At 46.8% G+C, this 14,947-nt stretch overlaps 2 protein-coding genes across 2 annotated transcripts in view; both read left to right on the forward strand.

Annotated features, from left to right (window-relative positions):
* The first annotated feature begins 150 nt into the window (after positions 1–150).
* DAP3 (death associated protein 3) lies at positions 151–14,669 on the forward strand. The gene is made up of 13 exons (XM_019528158.1): positions 151–260; positions 294–379; positions 5,410–5,532; positions 6,765–6,866; positions 8,537–8,645; positions 9,183–9,275; positions 9,719–9,849; positions 10,300–10,380; positions 10,797–10,955; positions 12,367–12,426; positions 13,333–13,422; positions 13,927–14,044; positions 14,528–14,669. The coding sequence occupies exons 2-13, from the start codon at positions 338–340 to the stop codon at positions 14,611–14,613; spliced, it is 1,194 nt and encodes a 397-aa protein (XP_019383703.1). The 5' UTR covers positions 151–260; positions 294–337; the 3' UTR covers positions 14,614–14,669.
* Positions 14,670–14,829: 160 nt separating this feature from the next.
* Positions 14,830–14,947, forward strand: part of MSTO1 (misato 1, mitochondrial distribution and morphology regulator) — a 6,953-nt gene continuing 6,835 nt past the window's right edge. The window contains exon 1 of the mRNA XM_019513279.1: positions 14,830–14,898. Coding sequence (XP_019368824.1) covers positions 14,830–14,898 — 69 coding nt within the window. The remainder of the gene's footprint in view (positions 14,899–14,947) is intronic.

Here is a 14,947-nt window from a genome sequence, read left to right on the forward strand (position 1 = left end):
TCCTGGCGTGTGACCACGCCCCTCCCGCGCGCCGGGCCCCGCCCCCTCCGGGGCCGAGGAGCCGCGGGCAGGGGGCGGGGCTGGGCAGCAAGGCGCTGGCGCGGATTGTTCCTCCGCCGCACCCGTAGGGAACCGCAACGTGACCTCTGCCCCTTCCAATATGGCGCCGCTGTGAGCGTGCGGCCTCCCTGCCGCTGCGGAGACCCTGCCACGGGCTCCTGGGCAGCTGCTTTGGCTGGAGGGAGTCCGACTGCTCCCGGCTCCGCAGCCCCGCGCCTTGTGCCTCTTTCTGGAGCCGTCGCGGCCACGCGGCTGTGCGTGCGCGGCAGGGGGCGCGATGCTGAGAGGCCTGAGCAGCGCGGTGTGCCGCGGGCCGAAGGTGAGTCCTGCTGCCAGGCCGCAGTCCCGGCACCGGCGGGGGGCGGGCTGTGGTACTCGCACGACACCCCCAACCGCGTGTCACTGGGGAAGCAGACCTGCGGTGCGGTGCCAAGGGACCGCTCCCCACGCACCCGGCGCTCTTTGGGAGAAGCTGCCACGCGAGTCTGCTCTGAGGCAGGGTCCGGGAGGGCTGGAGCGGCGGTAAGGGGGACTTCACCTACTCTTTGCACCTCTCGGCAGGCTCCAGCATAGATCAGAGCAACTCCAGAAGTCATGAGCAGACCTCTTGGCTGTGCAGAAATAGCTGGGGAGGAGCCTGCGGTCATGCCCTGCTCTCGGATGCTCCTGTTGTGGGGGGGGGTTGCGAGGGAAGGGGAAGTACAGTGCTGTTGTGATGACCCGATGCCTGATAGGAACCCATTCTGCTCTGGGTAAAATTGATATTGTGGCTCCTTTTCCACAGCTGCTGGTTCAAAAAAAGGATTACCTATCAGAATGACATCCTTTTACCTGCAAGTCTGATTCCCCCCTCTCCCCCCACCCCCAACTAGAAACCTCAGACCAAATGCTGGATTAAGGCATAGATGTTTCAGGCTCTTGAGTCCCATGTTATGTCAAAATCTAAGCTATTAATTGAGAAAATCAAGGGCTTTTTGAGGTAGAGCTTGCACTGACAGCTGCATCTGTCTGGAACAAACGTAGTTAAAATGGACATAACCCTCAAGCATGGATCCCATTTTAATTTCATTAACATGATTTATACTATTATAGTTCATTCCCGTAAATTTACAGGAATAAAATAGGAGGCATTTTAATAACTATAAAACTCTATACATGCAGACAAAGCCAAAACTTCTAACTGGTGGGATTTAGAAAGGACACTTTTGAAAATATGGGCTTACTGTAGCCCAGGCAGTACTGTGTTCCTGCTGTCTGCTTTTGTTGGGTGCCAACTCCAAGATCTGTTGTAACTGGGCAGTGGGAGTGTTGGCCAACACCGCCTCAACAGAGAACTCTTGTGTAGCAGGAGAAGATTGCTGTAATTTAGCCCTGTTTAAACCTACCCTGGGTTCAGTTGGTCCACTGAGCACAGAATATTTTACTATATCGTTAACCCAGTGATTATACTTGCAAACTCTACATGTCAGGCAGTGGTCTTGACATGTAAACCATGTATAGGATTTAAAGAGCTGTGTATGACATAAAATCCACAGCTCTGATCAGAAAAAGCAGAAGGCTAAGGGCTGATCTATGCTACAGACTCTTGCTGGTCCTGTTTTCTATGGGGGTGTGATCGCTAACAGTGTCCTGGCAGAAGCCCCTAATGTAAATGGTTATACCTGTAAAACTGCATTTTTAGTAGTATAGCCTGTTTTGTAGAAAACAGGGTACTTTTACTGTATCGGGTACAAGGCACAGCTCTGCATCATGCACACAAGGCATACTTTGCAAGTAGAACATACTGTATTTTTATATTGGTAGAGTGTCTCATGTATTTGCTTTGCATGTCTAGAGTGGATCACTAATAGCAAATAGAGTCATCTAGTTGTTTCTCTTGCTGTGTTACACAAGCTAAACGTTTGAACTGACATCTGAATTTTCTTTTGTTAAGAACTAGATCATTATTCTTCTGCTTGTTTCAGGAGACCATACACTTGCTGTACAAAACCCTATTCATCATTGAGCGGTATGAGGAACAGAGAATCTTTTCTAATGACTTGTTAATCAGCTTGTGGCTAATGTGGCATGGATTCCTTTGGAAACAGCTCCACCTTATGGTTTTTGTTCTCCTGACAAGTCTCAAATTTACCATATGATAGTTGCTGCCATTTAAGGGGTTTGAGTCAGGCTGATTTCCTCTGGCAGATGGAAATGGAATGTAAATGGCACTTACTATCATATCGTAGAATCATAGAAATTAAGGGCTGGAAGGGAGCTCGAAAGATCATTGAATCTAACCCCCCTGCTCTGGGAAGGAATACTGCTGAGATCAAAGATCCCAGCAAGGTGTCTCTCCAGTCTCCTCTTGGAGACTTCCAAGCTTTGGGGCTGTACCACCTCCTTGGGAAATCTATTCCAGATTCTGGTCACCCGTACCATAAAGAAGTTCACCCTTACATCTGACTTGAAACCATTGTCTAACAGTTTATGGCCATTGTTCCTTGTCCACCCCCTGGGGCACCCTAGTGAACAGTTTTTCTCCCAGCTCCTGATATTCATCCCTTATGTACTTAAATGGCCACCAAGTCCCCCTTCAGTCTTCTCTTCCCCAGGCTGAGCAGTTCCAGATCCCTTAGTTTTTCCTCATAAGGGCCTGGAGGACAAGCCTTAATCATTCTTCTGGCCTTTCTCTGGACCCTTTCAAGGTTCTCCACGTATTTTTTTGAAGAACTGGACATGGTACTCCAGGTGGGGTCTCACCAGCGCCAAGTAGAGATGCATTGGGCAAATGCATCCCAGTATGTTATTAGCTCTGTTGACTACAGCATTTTCCCCATAACTTGGTATAGTCCACAAAATTGGCCAGCGTGCTTTTCATGATAACATGTTGAACAGCACAGGGCCAAGAACCAAACCCTCTATAACAGTAATGGGCAATTATTTTGGGCAGAGGGCTGCTTACTGAATTTTGGCAAGCTATCGAGGGCTGCATGTCAGGCAGCCAGGGGCAGATAAACATTAATTTTCTAAATTTTTATAGGCTCTACAGGCTGGATGGAATGGCCTGGCAGACTGCATTTTGCACATCTCTGCTCTATAAATTGAGACTTAAGATCACTCACCCACACCCAGACTTGAACTGCCAGTCTTGTTGGCTACCAGCTTATGAGTCAGGCCCTTCAGCCACAGAGGAGGCTGCTTTTAGGGCTATAATAAATTGTTTTCAGGTCACATTTCAAATGCGTGCTTCTTTTTATATACTCATTCCCTGAGGTTAAATAAACGGAATTGTACGGTGAACTAGAGAAGTGCACAGAATGGCATGGGAAGCCTTCGACTAACCTTACAGTCTTGAGGATCAATTCTAAACCACTTTCTTTTCCCTTCCCCACTAATGAGGAACAAACCATACCACATTACTTTAGGTTGACTTTTTAATTAATTACAGTGTTCTTGATATACCCTTTTGTGGGTATAAAACAAAAATAAGCTGAAGCTCTGTTAAACAATGACTGGTAGAATGTGGTGTTCTTCCTTACCCATTCACCCTTTCTAACGTGACAATATGTTGATTCCAAGAACTGTGACTCCTGTCAGTCCTGTGCAAGAACAGTTCTATCTATAGAGCTGGGGACAAAAGTCCAGTGCTGTGGTGAGTTGCTGAGTCTTTGCTTTCCATTGCAGAGGACAGCTCCATCTCAACATGCAAATCACCCTGCAGTGCCAGAAAAACTGTTTGAGAAATGTGTCCTGTTGAATTATCATAGTCTACTGGGAATATTTTTAAATCAATGAACCACCTACTCAGGGGTTTTGCCAAATGAAATGGATCCATGAACTTGAATGAATTCAGAAGGTGTGGGTGTTTATCTGTAAAGCTCCAGGACAGTTGTTAGACAACAGCTTGTTACCCATCACCCAAAGGCTTGTCTTGGTTCCGTGCCTGTTTTAGCATGTGTAGATGGATTTCATGCCCTGCTTCTAGGAGGGTGCAAACCAGGAGATCCCAAAGGGAAACTGTGAAAGCAGAATCTTGCATAGATTAGTTTACACTGATGATTGTGAGAGACCATCACTCCACTGAGGATTACTGCGGTATAGTTCCAGAACGGTGGGTAACAAGAAACTTAACTGGCTTCAAAAAAAGAACTGGATCGCTTTTTCCAAGGCAATAAGAAGATGAGGTTGCCTACAAGAACCAGGGACTATGCTTGATGGGTAGCTGACCCCTCTCAGAGCTCTATCTTACATTTCTCTGCTGCTATCTTCTTTTTTGGATCAGCTGTCTGGGGACTAAAAGAATGCCTTGTGCTTCATGGATAATCCAGCCTTCATTGGGGCTGAATTAAAGTTGGAGATGGTGGTTGTTGAAGTCTGTAGAGCTGTATACTGTGGTCTCCCCATAGCCTCTGCCTGGAGCGTGTGGGATAGTTTGTTCCTGTCAGTGAACAATATTTAGACCAACAGTTTTCAGCCTCGTTAGAGTTGAGGCACTCCTTGAAAAAAACAGTGCTTAGTTTTCCAATACCGTAATATGGCAATTCTGTTGCAAAGAACTCAGAACACAACAGGTTGGAATGTGTTGACAGTATGGATTCCTCTTGAAATCTCTCGTTTTATCTTGTGATTTATGTTTATACACCCAACATCACCCTAGTTGAGAATCACTGATCCAGGCACAGCTTCTAGATACATTGTTCATGCTTTCTTTCACCTTGGCCTACTAAAATTGTTGTCCCTTTACCCCTTACTTCCCTACACACTTTCAGGCATGTACCAGAGAGCATCCTACCTAGGAGCCTGCATTAGCATAAGCAGCTGTTTGTTTCCACGACTCCTCTATTCCTAGGGAAGATTCTATATGTCAGAACACAGTGGTGGGGGCAGGGGGGGAAACCAATGCAGGAAATGCAATTGTAAATATAAACTAGCTGCCACACTAATCCTGCAGTAACTGAGGTGATTATGGATTACTAAACAGCTGTCATTTGCACAGTATTGGTGGTATTCATCACATAAGTAGAAACATTACAGGAACTTCCCAGCAATAAGACTTCTAATGGCTGCTTTGTGCTCTTGAGCAGCCCTTTAATAGGATCGCTCCTTTAGGCAAAGGCTCAGCTCTGTAGTGGCAGCAGACAGACTTGAGCAAACTGAAAGGGTTTAGAAAGATGCAACTGAACTTGCATAATGGCTATAACAACATTACTACTCATTTCCACACACAACTCTCTCTATCCTAAGTATTGTAATTTACTTCCTGAGCAGGGTGCATTACACTGACCCTTTCTTAACTATAGTGGGTATGTTGCTGAACTTTGCCTATAATTTTTGGTGACTGAAAAGCATTTTTTTTTCTCTCTCTAGTTGTATGCTGGACGTTCTCTCCACATCACTGCCAGGATTTGCTTAAATGCTATTGTTAATCAGGATGTCCAAATCCCTGAAGAGAAACCCCGGGCAATTTTCCGTACTAGTGAGAGCAACCCGGTGAGTTACTACCATATTTACTGTCATGCCACACAGCTAACACCCTAAGATTGTCAGTACCCTGGATATGTTAGTGCTCACTGGACCATTCTTCTTAAGTAGGAATGAAGGGAATAGGCAGATCTATTATCGTGGGTCCAGACAGGCATGCTGTGCAGCTGGAGAGGAGGGCAAACTTGGTATTGGACACCATTAATTTCAACTTCAGGATCAGTCTTCCCCAACTAACCACCACAAATTGTGAGGAAGGGGAGATGGTACCGTAACTTCATTATCCAAAATGTCTCCCTACTGCACAGGCTTCACAAGTCTAGCCTGCATCTCTCTCAAGCACAAAGTGAAGCGGAATAAATGAATGGAATAAACCTTTGAGGTGCTTTTCTGCAGCTGCTATAATTGGAGTTTCCTTTCTCCACTGATTCCTCTGGGGTCTCTATGGAAACAGCAGCATGCAGATGATCTAGTCATGTGATCAGAGCATCTCTATAGATGGCACAGAAGAGTCCAGATGGCAAGAATAGTCTCCACTGGCCTGTACCTAGGATTTATGCTGCCAGACAATTGAATTTTATTTAGCATTTTCACTGCACATTTCACTGAAATATATTTGACAACAACAATCAGCACTGTTTAGTGTATCAAATCCCTACAATATTTGTCCATATTGTAGATAATAGTTTAAGGTATAGAATTGCTTCTGATAGCACCAGTGTCTGGTTATAGGAAACCCTCATTAAACCAACGGTGAGGAGACTACATAAAACAGCTGTCTTCATCAGTCAATCTTAAAGTGCCTTATAAAGGAGGTCTACATCTTTATTCCCATTTACAACCGGAGAAATGGAAGGGTGAGGTGCCATGGCCCTCCTCCTGTATCTGTCTCCAAGCCCTAGCTCTATGGGGTGGGGGGGGTGTCCAAATCTTAGTTAGCAAAAAGCATCTGAAAAACCTGCAAGAGAGCTGGGCAATGTTATAGCCAGCAGGAAGCAACATAACCTGCTGACTAACCTGCTTTACCACTTCAAAAGACATTGTGTACCACTCCCATGCTAAATAAATGAAACTTGGAAGCAAGACTGTTCTGACCTTACAGAATACAATAGTTTTTCTGCCAGGGTGATCCCTTATTTTGCCCTCCCCAATATCCCCACCCCCAGTTCCTTCAGGGGCCCCTCTGCACAGCAGCACAGTCTGGTTCTCCTGTTTGTTAGTGTTTTGTATTTTACTCACAGGCCAACCATACAGAGCAACATGACTGTCAGCACTATAGCATCCCACTAGAGGAGGTGAAGGTGATATTTCCCCATGGACTGCCTCGCCGGTTCAAAGAGCAGGTAACTCTGCCTCAATGAAGCTTTGGAGGTTGGATTGGGGAGGGGATTGAGACTGGAATTCTTTTATTCTGGGGTAGAAGGGCTACATACAGGCATGTTTAGGCAGCCCTTAAATTGAAAAGAAAGATTGCTTTGGGTCTTTTGGCAATGATAATGTGCAGCTGTACATGAGCCAGAGCAGAGCTGTTTCAGGCAAGGGGGTGGAGATCAGTGGGATGTTGCCTAAATCTCTCCATTTCAAATCCAAAATGTTACAGAGCTAAACTGTTCCAAATCACAGCCCTTACTCACCTTGGGTCCAAGAGACTGTCTCATGCAATGGTTTTAGACCAGCAACAGAGAACTTGCTCTTGCTGTTCCTCAAGAGTTTAGTCAGTAGATACAAATGCCACCTTCATCAGTTCCTGAACTCAGATACAAATGAATCGAAAAAGGAAATTGGCCATCGAAAATTCTTTAGAATTCCGGTGCTTGTCAGCAGTGGGGCAACCTCTCTGAAGTCTTCCATGGCTCTTTCCTCTTCACCTTGGTTTTACCGCACTGTGCCATCAGCTTCCTGGCTATGACTGGACCTTTGTAGTTCTCAAAGGTATGAGGGGAGCTTAAGACTGAAACACTGCTGTTGTCTACTTGCCCCAAAGTCTTTTCAGACTAATCTTTCACCCATTAATAACAAGACATAAATGAAGCCTGAATGAAGCCTCTGTATTTCTGAAGGGGAGTTTACACCTGGTTCTGATGTGATGCATGAAAAATAAGGCCAACTGGCTTAAATGTGTTACAGTAGGAGGAAGGGTTGTCTGGTTTGTTTCTTTGCACCTTTAGGTATTGGCCATTGGATACAGCTTGGGACACATCCTTAAGACTGCTATGCATTTATCCAGACACTGGTTAGCAAAGAGTATTGTTTGGGTTTGATATTCAGAATAGCAGGTTACTTTCCAGTGTGACAGTGAGGTCAACTAAAAGGACTTAGCATTCAAGTAATATCATGCTCTTGTATGTATTATAAATCAAAATACACTGATCTGTTATCTGGCAGGTTTTATGAGTTGAGTCTGTCATCTGGCCAGTGAAGATTAGTTACCACAGACCCAAAGGAAAGTAGGGCTGGAAGGGACCTCTGGAAATCCAACCCTCTGCCAGAGGCAGGATCACTCCTGTGCAAACCATCCCATACAAAACCTTGTCTAACCTATTACTAAAATTACAGTCAGCCCTGTCACAGGTTGTAGCACCCTAACCTGTGACACAAAGCATGGGCACAAAAGCAGCCAGTGTCCTGCTGCTGCAAGTATTGTTAAAATATGCTTGAAAGTAAAAACCTTCCTGTGAAGGAAGGTTAGAGCAGAGTCAAAGAGCTAGAAGGGACCTCTAGAGGTTCTCTAGTCCAACCCCCTGGCTGAGGCGAGAAATATATACAAGCCTTAAAATTGAACCCATGTCTCCTGCATGGCAGGCAAGAATTCTACCATTAAACTACAAGCCTAAGCAATTGAGGTACAGAGAGGAAGAGGCTAATTTTGTCACAGATGGTGCTATGGAGCCTAAAAAGACCTGCAGGGGTAGAGCTGCTAGTGCATGCTAGCAGCTCTGCATGTGAAACTGCAGGGTAGCAGCTGCTAGTGCATGCTAACAAGCAACTCTTTGTTCACATTTTTCTCTTTCAGATTGAGACCTTCAAAGAAGCCTGTCTGATGGTGCGGAAACCAGCTCTAGAGCTTTTCGGTTACCTAAAAAGCACCAACTTTGCCCAGCCAGCCATCAGATATGTCCTCTGTATCCTTTGCTTTTCTCTGTGCTGGAAGTCAATAGAGCTTCTAGCAAACTGAAAGCATTGGTGGCGTTCTAGCCTCATGTTGGGTTGGGTATAGATGTGGAATAGCCTCAGCTTCCCTATTTCTTGCCTTTCTGGGCTACATCCAGACAAGCGTGGTCATGCAATATGTGGTGCCACAGACATATCTGCGCATTCAGTTGTTCTCCACGCTGCAAGAGAGTGGTGTGGGGAAAAAAATGTGGAGTGGTGCACGTGGCGGCAGCATGCACTGCCCAGAGTCAGAGCCTGGCCAGCTGGAGCCACACTCCACTGCCAGTCAGCCAGGCGCTGCACTGCAGAATCACCACTGCTGCAGTCCTGGGAACACCCCTGGTAAGCACTGAGCTGGCCTCAGACTCCCCTACCTCACCTGGGTAACCTGCCACGTGCCAGAACACACATGGCACAGGTGTTCCCTGGTGACAACTAGTGGCAGCACAAGGTGTCCACACATCTGGATGCAGCCCTGAGGTTTTCCTTAATCGATTGTGTTGAAGATGGAGAGAGGGGAACTGGAAAAACAATGACGCTCTGCCATGCTGTTCATTACTGTGCAAAGCAGGGCTGGCTGGTGCTGCACATTCCAGATGGTAAGCTCAGAAGTGTTTTTTGAGTAGGAAATGCCATCTGTGCCTCTAACTAATCTATAGGGAAGGTATTGCTGGTGGCGAACCTTATGGAATAGGAGACTTGACTTATGATAGGGAGATTAAAGGTAAGAAGTGAAATACACTACAGTTGAACAGTGTAGCTCCCCCTGCCAAACACATGTACACACATGGCCTTCTGATGTGTTGCTACTAACTAGTGAGTCAGGTACTAGTACCCCAAGGTAGGGACCGTGCTGTAGGCAAAGATGTGCACTCCTGGTGTTTGATCTGGGGCTCCTTCTATGTTCACTGTATGCTGTGGAGAGTTTGTGGTGAATACAGTGAAGCAAGGAGGGAAAAAAGTCAGAAGAGAAAAACCTAGGGATTTGTTAGTAACAGAACATGATAACTGTTTGCCACCTTTTTTTCTTTCTACCTCACAGCTCATCTCTTGGTAAAGAACTGCAAGAAACTTCTGCAGTCTTCCTATAAAACAGAACGGTTTGACCAACCTTTGCAAGCATCTGCCTGGCTCAAGAATTTCAAAACTTCAAATGAACACTTATTGAGAGAGGTTGGTAGAGCTGACCAAGTTGTTTGCATTAAGAACCAAATGAGAATCCACAAGTGCAGTTTCCCCAGAGGACAATATGGAGATATGCTTTCTCATTACCAGGGGGTGGGGTGGGGATGGCCTGGATCACCTTTCTTCTGAGATGCATTTTATCATGTTGGGAGTGAGAGTGCACTAACATTATTTAAGATGCCTCCACCCCTGCAACTTATTTGGATGTAGGTTTCAGTGGGAGTGGAAACACTTTAAAGAGCCCTTGGTAATACAAGCTAGAGACTTCTTCAGCCTATCCTTGGATGCTGCACAAAGATACTGTTCTGCCTCTATCTCCCAGCAAACATAGAAAGGGGAAGGATTCTATTCCCAGGCTTGCTGAGCCTGCTTGGAAATGGGAGCAGGACTATATCAGTTGCATCCATCTGAACTCTCTGACCCTTCTTTCTGTTACAGATAAAAACGCAACAAAAATACATGTGGAACAAGTGGGATAGCACTGAAGAAGGCAGACCACTGGTTGAAATGGTAGAACAGGTGAGAACAATAACTGCCATTGGTATTGCTGGAACAGGATGATGAACTGAAAGTGATGCCAAGGCCAGAGTAGGGAATGAGAATAATCTTCAGTGCTTCTAATAGTCTAAATCCTCGTAAGCAGGAATGGCTTGTTGTCCCCATGTTATTGATGGGAAAACTGAGACAAGTTAGTAACGTGGGCCCCAGCAGGAGTTGCATAGAAGAAGTCTGTCAGCGCTCAGATTAGAACTTGAGAGTTCTTGGGTTTTATCCCTGCACTTAGTCCATTAGACCTGGGTGCCCGTTTGGGAACAAAGGTTGAAACCTCATATTTCATCTCCCTTTGTGCTTCTCAGGGGGGTGGGTACCAAAGGCTCCCAATGGTGTGGCTGGTGGTCGTCTTTCTACTAATGCTGTGCTTTTCCCTCTTCTAGGGTATAACTCGAATGAAGACTGCCACTGATGTTGTGGGGGCTGTGCTTAAAGAGTTAAAGAGGCAGTGTTCCCTTGGTTCATTTAAACTTCTGGTGGCAGTGGATGGAGTCAATGGCCTCTGGGGAAAGACAACACTGAGGAAGGGAGACAAAAGCTTAGTAAGAAATTACTGCTTTTGGTGTGTTTAAGTACATTTCTTGCAAGAGAGACCTGAGGGGCAGGTTTTATTTGGCCCTCTGGATGATGACTGATCTGTGGCTGGTTTAGCCAGACATAATTTTTTGTATTTCAGAGGGTCCTTTCAAACTCTTCAGTGAAGATCATAGTGTAGAACATGGAATTGACTTCCTGTAGTAAGGAACAGCAAGGTATTCATTGCAGAGGCACTGAGGTGTAAAGATGGAGGAAGCACGCTATCTGTTGGAAGTGCTGTAGAGAAGGGTCTTGCACCAGTGCTGAGACGAACCTGGGAAAACAAGTGCTACAGGAGAGGATTCAAAGTGCAGATCTATGTACGAGGGATTCTAAATACAGCGAGGGCAATCTTGATTTGGATTCTGAAAAGTAAGGGGAGCCAGGTCATTAGGAGGCAGATAGTGGGCAAGCCATGGCTTCATTCTGGACAATGCTGTACCTTGGACAGCTGTGATCTGGAAAGATCTTGGAGATGAGGAATGCAATCTGTATTCCTGACAGGAATGCAATAGTCCCTGTGAGAAAAGGTTAAGGCCTTAGGAAGGTGAGACATGACTAGATCTGCAAACACAGGAGATTGGAATCAAGGGTGATGCCAGATTTTCCAAAAAGGAAAAGGAAGGATCAAGGTGAGGCAGGGAAGAGAGCACATACTAGTTAGGCCAGTGGTTCTCAACCTTTTTGATACTGCGGTCTGCAGTGGAAGTGATTGTGGACTGGCATTCTGCGGACTGGAAGTGACTGGCATACTGTGGACCAGCAGCCAACCCTTCTGGGCCATGGCCCGGTGGCTGGGAACCTGCGAGGTTAGGCTGTTGAAAGACCCCAAACTTGCTTACTGAGAGTCTGTATAAGTTAGGGATCTTACTCAGTGGCACCCTTTTACCTAATCCTCGGAGCTACTGTCTACGTTTAGTGTGACTATAAGTCTCACATGCAAAAAATGTACTCCCTTAAAAATATCTCTTGCCTTAGAACAGTGATGCACACACCCGTGGGGGTTGGAGGCGGTGGCACGCAATGAACTTTTAGAAGAAAAAGAAGAAAAAATGAATGATTGTAAAATCTTGCAGTTGGGGAGTTACAGTCCAGTGGTAATGATGGTGTTGTATTATCACCATCCATAACAGTCATGAGTGCTCAGCAGGAAAACAGGATGGTGCACACTAGAAATGTTTGAGAAGCACTGTATATCAGCAAAGCAAAAGTTCATCTTGGGGCAAAGGTCTTGCTGCTGAGGAGCTGCCATCACCTTTTTCACTCAGTAAAACACCAGACAGCCCCTAACTTCCCTTGACCTGTTCCCCATGGGTAGGGTGGGAACTTGGGATGCCATTCCTCGACCACCTGCTTCTGACACTCTGTTTTCAACAGATTTCTACAGAGGAATTGGCCCTGGTCCACAACCTGAGGAAGATGGTGATGAATGACTGGGTGAGTGCTGATACAAACCTGCAGAGAACTTAAGGTGCAGGGTTCTCACAGCTAAAAGCTGACACCTAGAGCAGTGCTGTCATCTTTAGGACTTACTATTGGGAAATATACTCTAACAGTTTTATGCTTGCTTTGTTTCTTTCTTTCATAGGCAGATGTATTTTTGAAAAAAACCCTTTATGTAATGCTTTGGTTAGATGTCTGTATTTATTGTTTCCAATGCTTAGCATTCTAACTTGTGTTGAATATTTGCTTGGAGTGGCCAGAACTAGAATAACTGGTATCTTGCCATAGCCTCTTGTACACCTCACGAGAGCTTCTCCAGTGGGAGATGCTGTAGAGCAGTTTTTGTCAGCCTGCAGGTCATGACTCAAAAGCAAGTTGCAAGAATATATAAAAGGGTCATGAACAAACTTAAAAAATAGATTCTCCTTTAAAGGAGAAGAGTGTGGGAAACAAGCTTTTCTCTTGCAGGCTGGCAGAGCTCCAGTCTGCAAGGAGCTGCTTGGGCTCCCCCATCCCACACACTGGGAGGCTGGGACGTGGGGCGGGGCAGGGAGTCGGGACTGAGGGGCACTGGGTCAGCCATTGGTGTTTACAAATTGGTCCTGGTACAAAAAAGGTTGTGAACCACTGCTGTAGAGCCAAGCCCATCCACACTGAGTGGCAGCGCTGTCAGTGAGGAGCTCCATTCCCTTCGGCTCTGCCTCCTGAAAAAGGCTGGAACTGACACTTGCTCTTTGGGGCAGCTATCCACAGCATTCCTGCCTTGTGCCCGGCTGCCTGCTGTAACTATCATATTGGCAGAACCTCAAAACAAGGGACTGACATTAAAGCGTATGGGAGAAAAATACATGATATCCACGTGTGTGTCTTACAAACTCCTAATTTATCTCCATGTTTCAGAATGGAGGTGCCATCGTGACTACTATTTGCCAGACAGGCTCCGTCTTCAAACCACGCCTTGCTTATTTACCCCATGAGCTGCTGGGAGATGTAAGTCATGACTTCTGGTTCCTTTGTTGGAGCATATATAGAAATGGAAACAAAAATGCTGATGTGGAAGCAGCAGTCTCAGTACATGTGCTAGCTTGAGTCTGCTACTACCTGAACCTTGCTCCATTCAGTCACCTTTTGCATGTTGTTCTTGGCTCAGTCTCCCTGTTCCCGTGTGTCTACTGACCTCCCCTTCAGTGTGTCCCGTGTGCATGACCGTTCATATTCCAAGGTAAATTCTCCTTTTTTGTTCTTTTTCACCAGCCTCCTTCTGCACAAAAAACCTAGCTAGGCACCTGACTTCTCTTTGTTCTCCTGTCTAGGTAACATGCAATAGATACCTTCTGTTTTGAAGCAGTTCTTCCTGAACCTGCTCATGCCTAGCAGAGCCTTATCCCTTGGCAGCTCAGGCAGCTGGGCTGAAGGTTTCCTGCTCAATGTGTCTGATGATGGGAAATTAGAGGGTCTGTTATATGCCTCATGCTCTCACTTTTTCCCCTTCAGGAGGGCTTCAGTGCCTTGGAACCGTTTGTTCCCATCCAGGTTGCCAAGTACAGTGAAAAGGAATTTGAGAGCTGTTACCAGTATTATCTTGACAGAAAGTGGCTTCAACATGAAAAAGGTGAGATCTGTGCTAGGGAACCAAGAGCACACACTAGGTGCAGTGCTTTCAGCTCCATCTCTGGTGCAAAAAAGATGAGCCCTGCCCCCTTCACACCATTTTTACCTGTTTATTCAAAAAAAAAAAAAGAAAAGAAAACCATTTTGGTTTTTGAAACAGAAAAAAAACCCGACAAACAAACTTTAGAGTTGTTAAGCGTGGATAAAGCTTTCAAAGAAAGATGCAAAGTTAGGAGAAGGTGCGCTTCTCAAACACAAACCCTCTGGGGCAAGAGGTGTGTGTGGAGCCTCAAATGGGGAATCCCTGTAAGGGCTGCACTTAGGAGAGGGGCGGGTTGTAAGTGAGGGGTAAAGCTGAGCGGCACTTGGTGCATCTTGCAGCTCGCTTTCCAGCGCAGGGCGCGAGTTCTCCTTCTTCCGGGCCCGGGGCGGCGGGGCCCGGGGGTCGGGTGCGGACGCTGACGCGTAGCTCTTGTCTCCGCAGCGCGGACGCCAGACGGGAGAGCGGAGCTGCTGTTCTTGAGCGGCGCCAACCCCGCGCAGCTGGAGCGGCTCGCGGCCATGCTGTGAGCGGGGCGCGGCGGGGCCGCATCCGTAGCGTGCAATAAAGACAGAGACAGAAAGCCGCTGCGTCTCGTTCTCGTGCTTCTGCCTGGCTGGGCGGGGGCGTTGTCAGGGGATCCCGGAAGTGCAGTGACGTGCGACGCAGCAACTTCCGACCCCGCAGCCAATGGGGTTCTTGTACAGGGGTGTCGTCACGTCCGGCCCGGCGGTGGCGGGAGCGGGATGGCGGCGGTGACACTGCAGCTCGGGTCCTACGCGGGCTTCGTGGGCGCGCACTGGTGGCAGCTGCAGGCGCGCGGCGAGGCCGGGGCCGAGCTGCGGGCGGACGCGCTGCACCGGG

The sequence above is a fragment of the Gavialis gangeticus genome, unplaced genomic scaffold (assembly GCF_001723915.1).
Source record: "Gavialis gangeticus isolate Ggan-Ray unplaced genomic scaffold, GavGan_comp1, whole genome shotgun sequence".
Classification (NCBI taxonomy): Eukaryota; Metazoa; Chordata; order Crocodylia; family Gavialidae; genus Gavialis; species Gavialis gangeticus.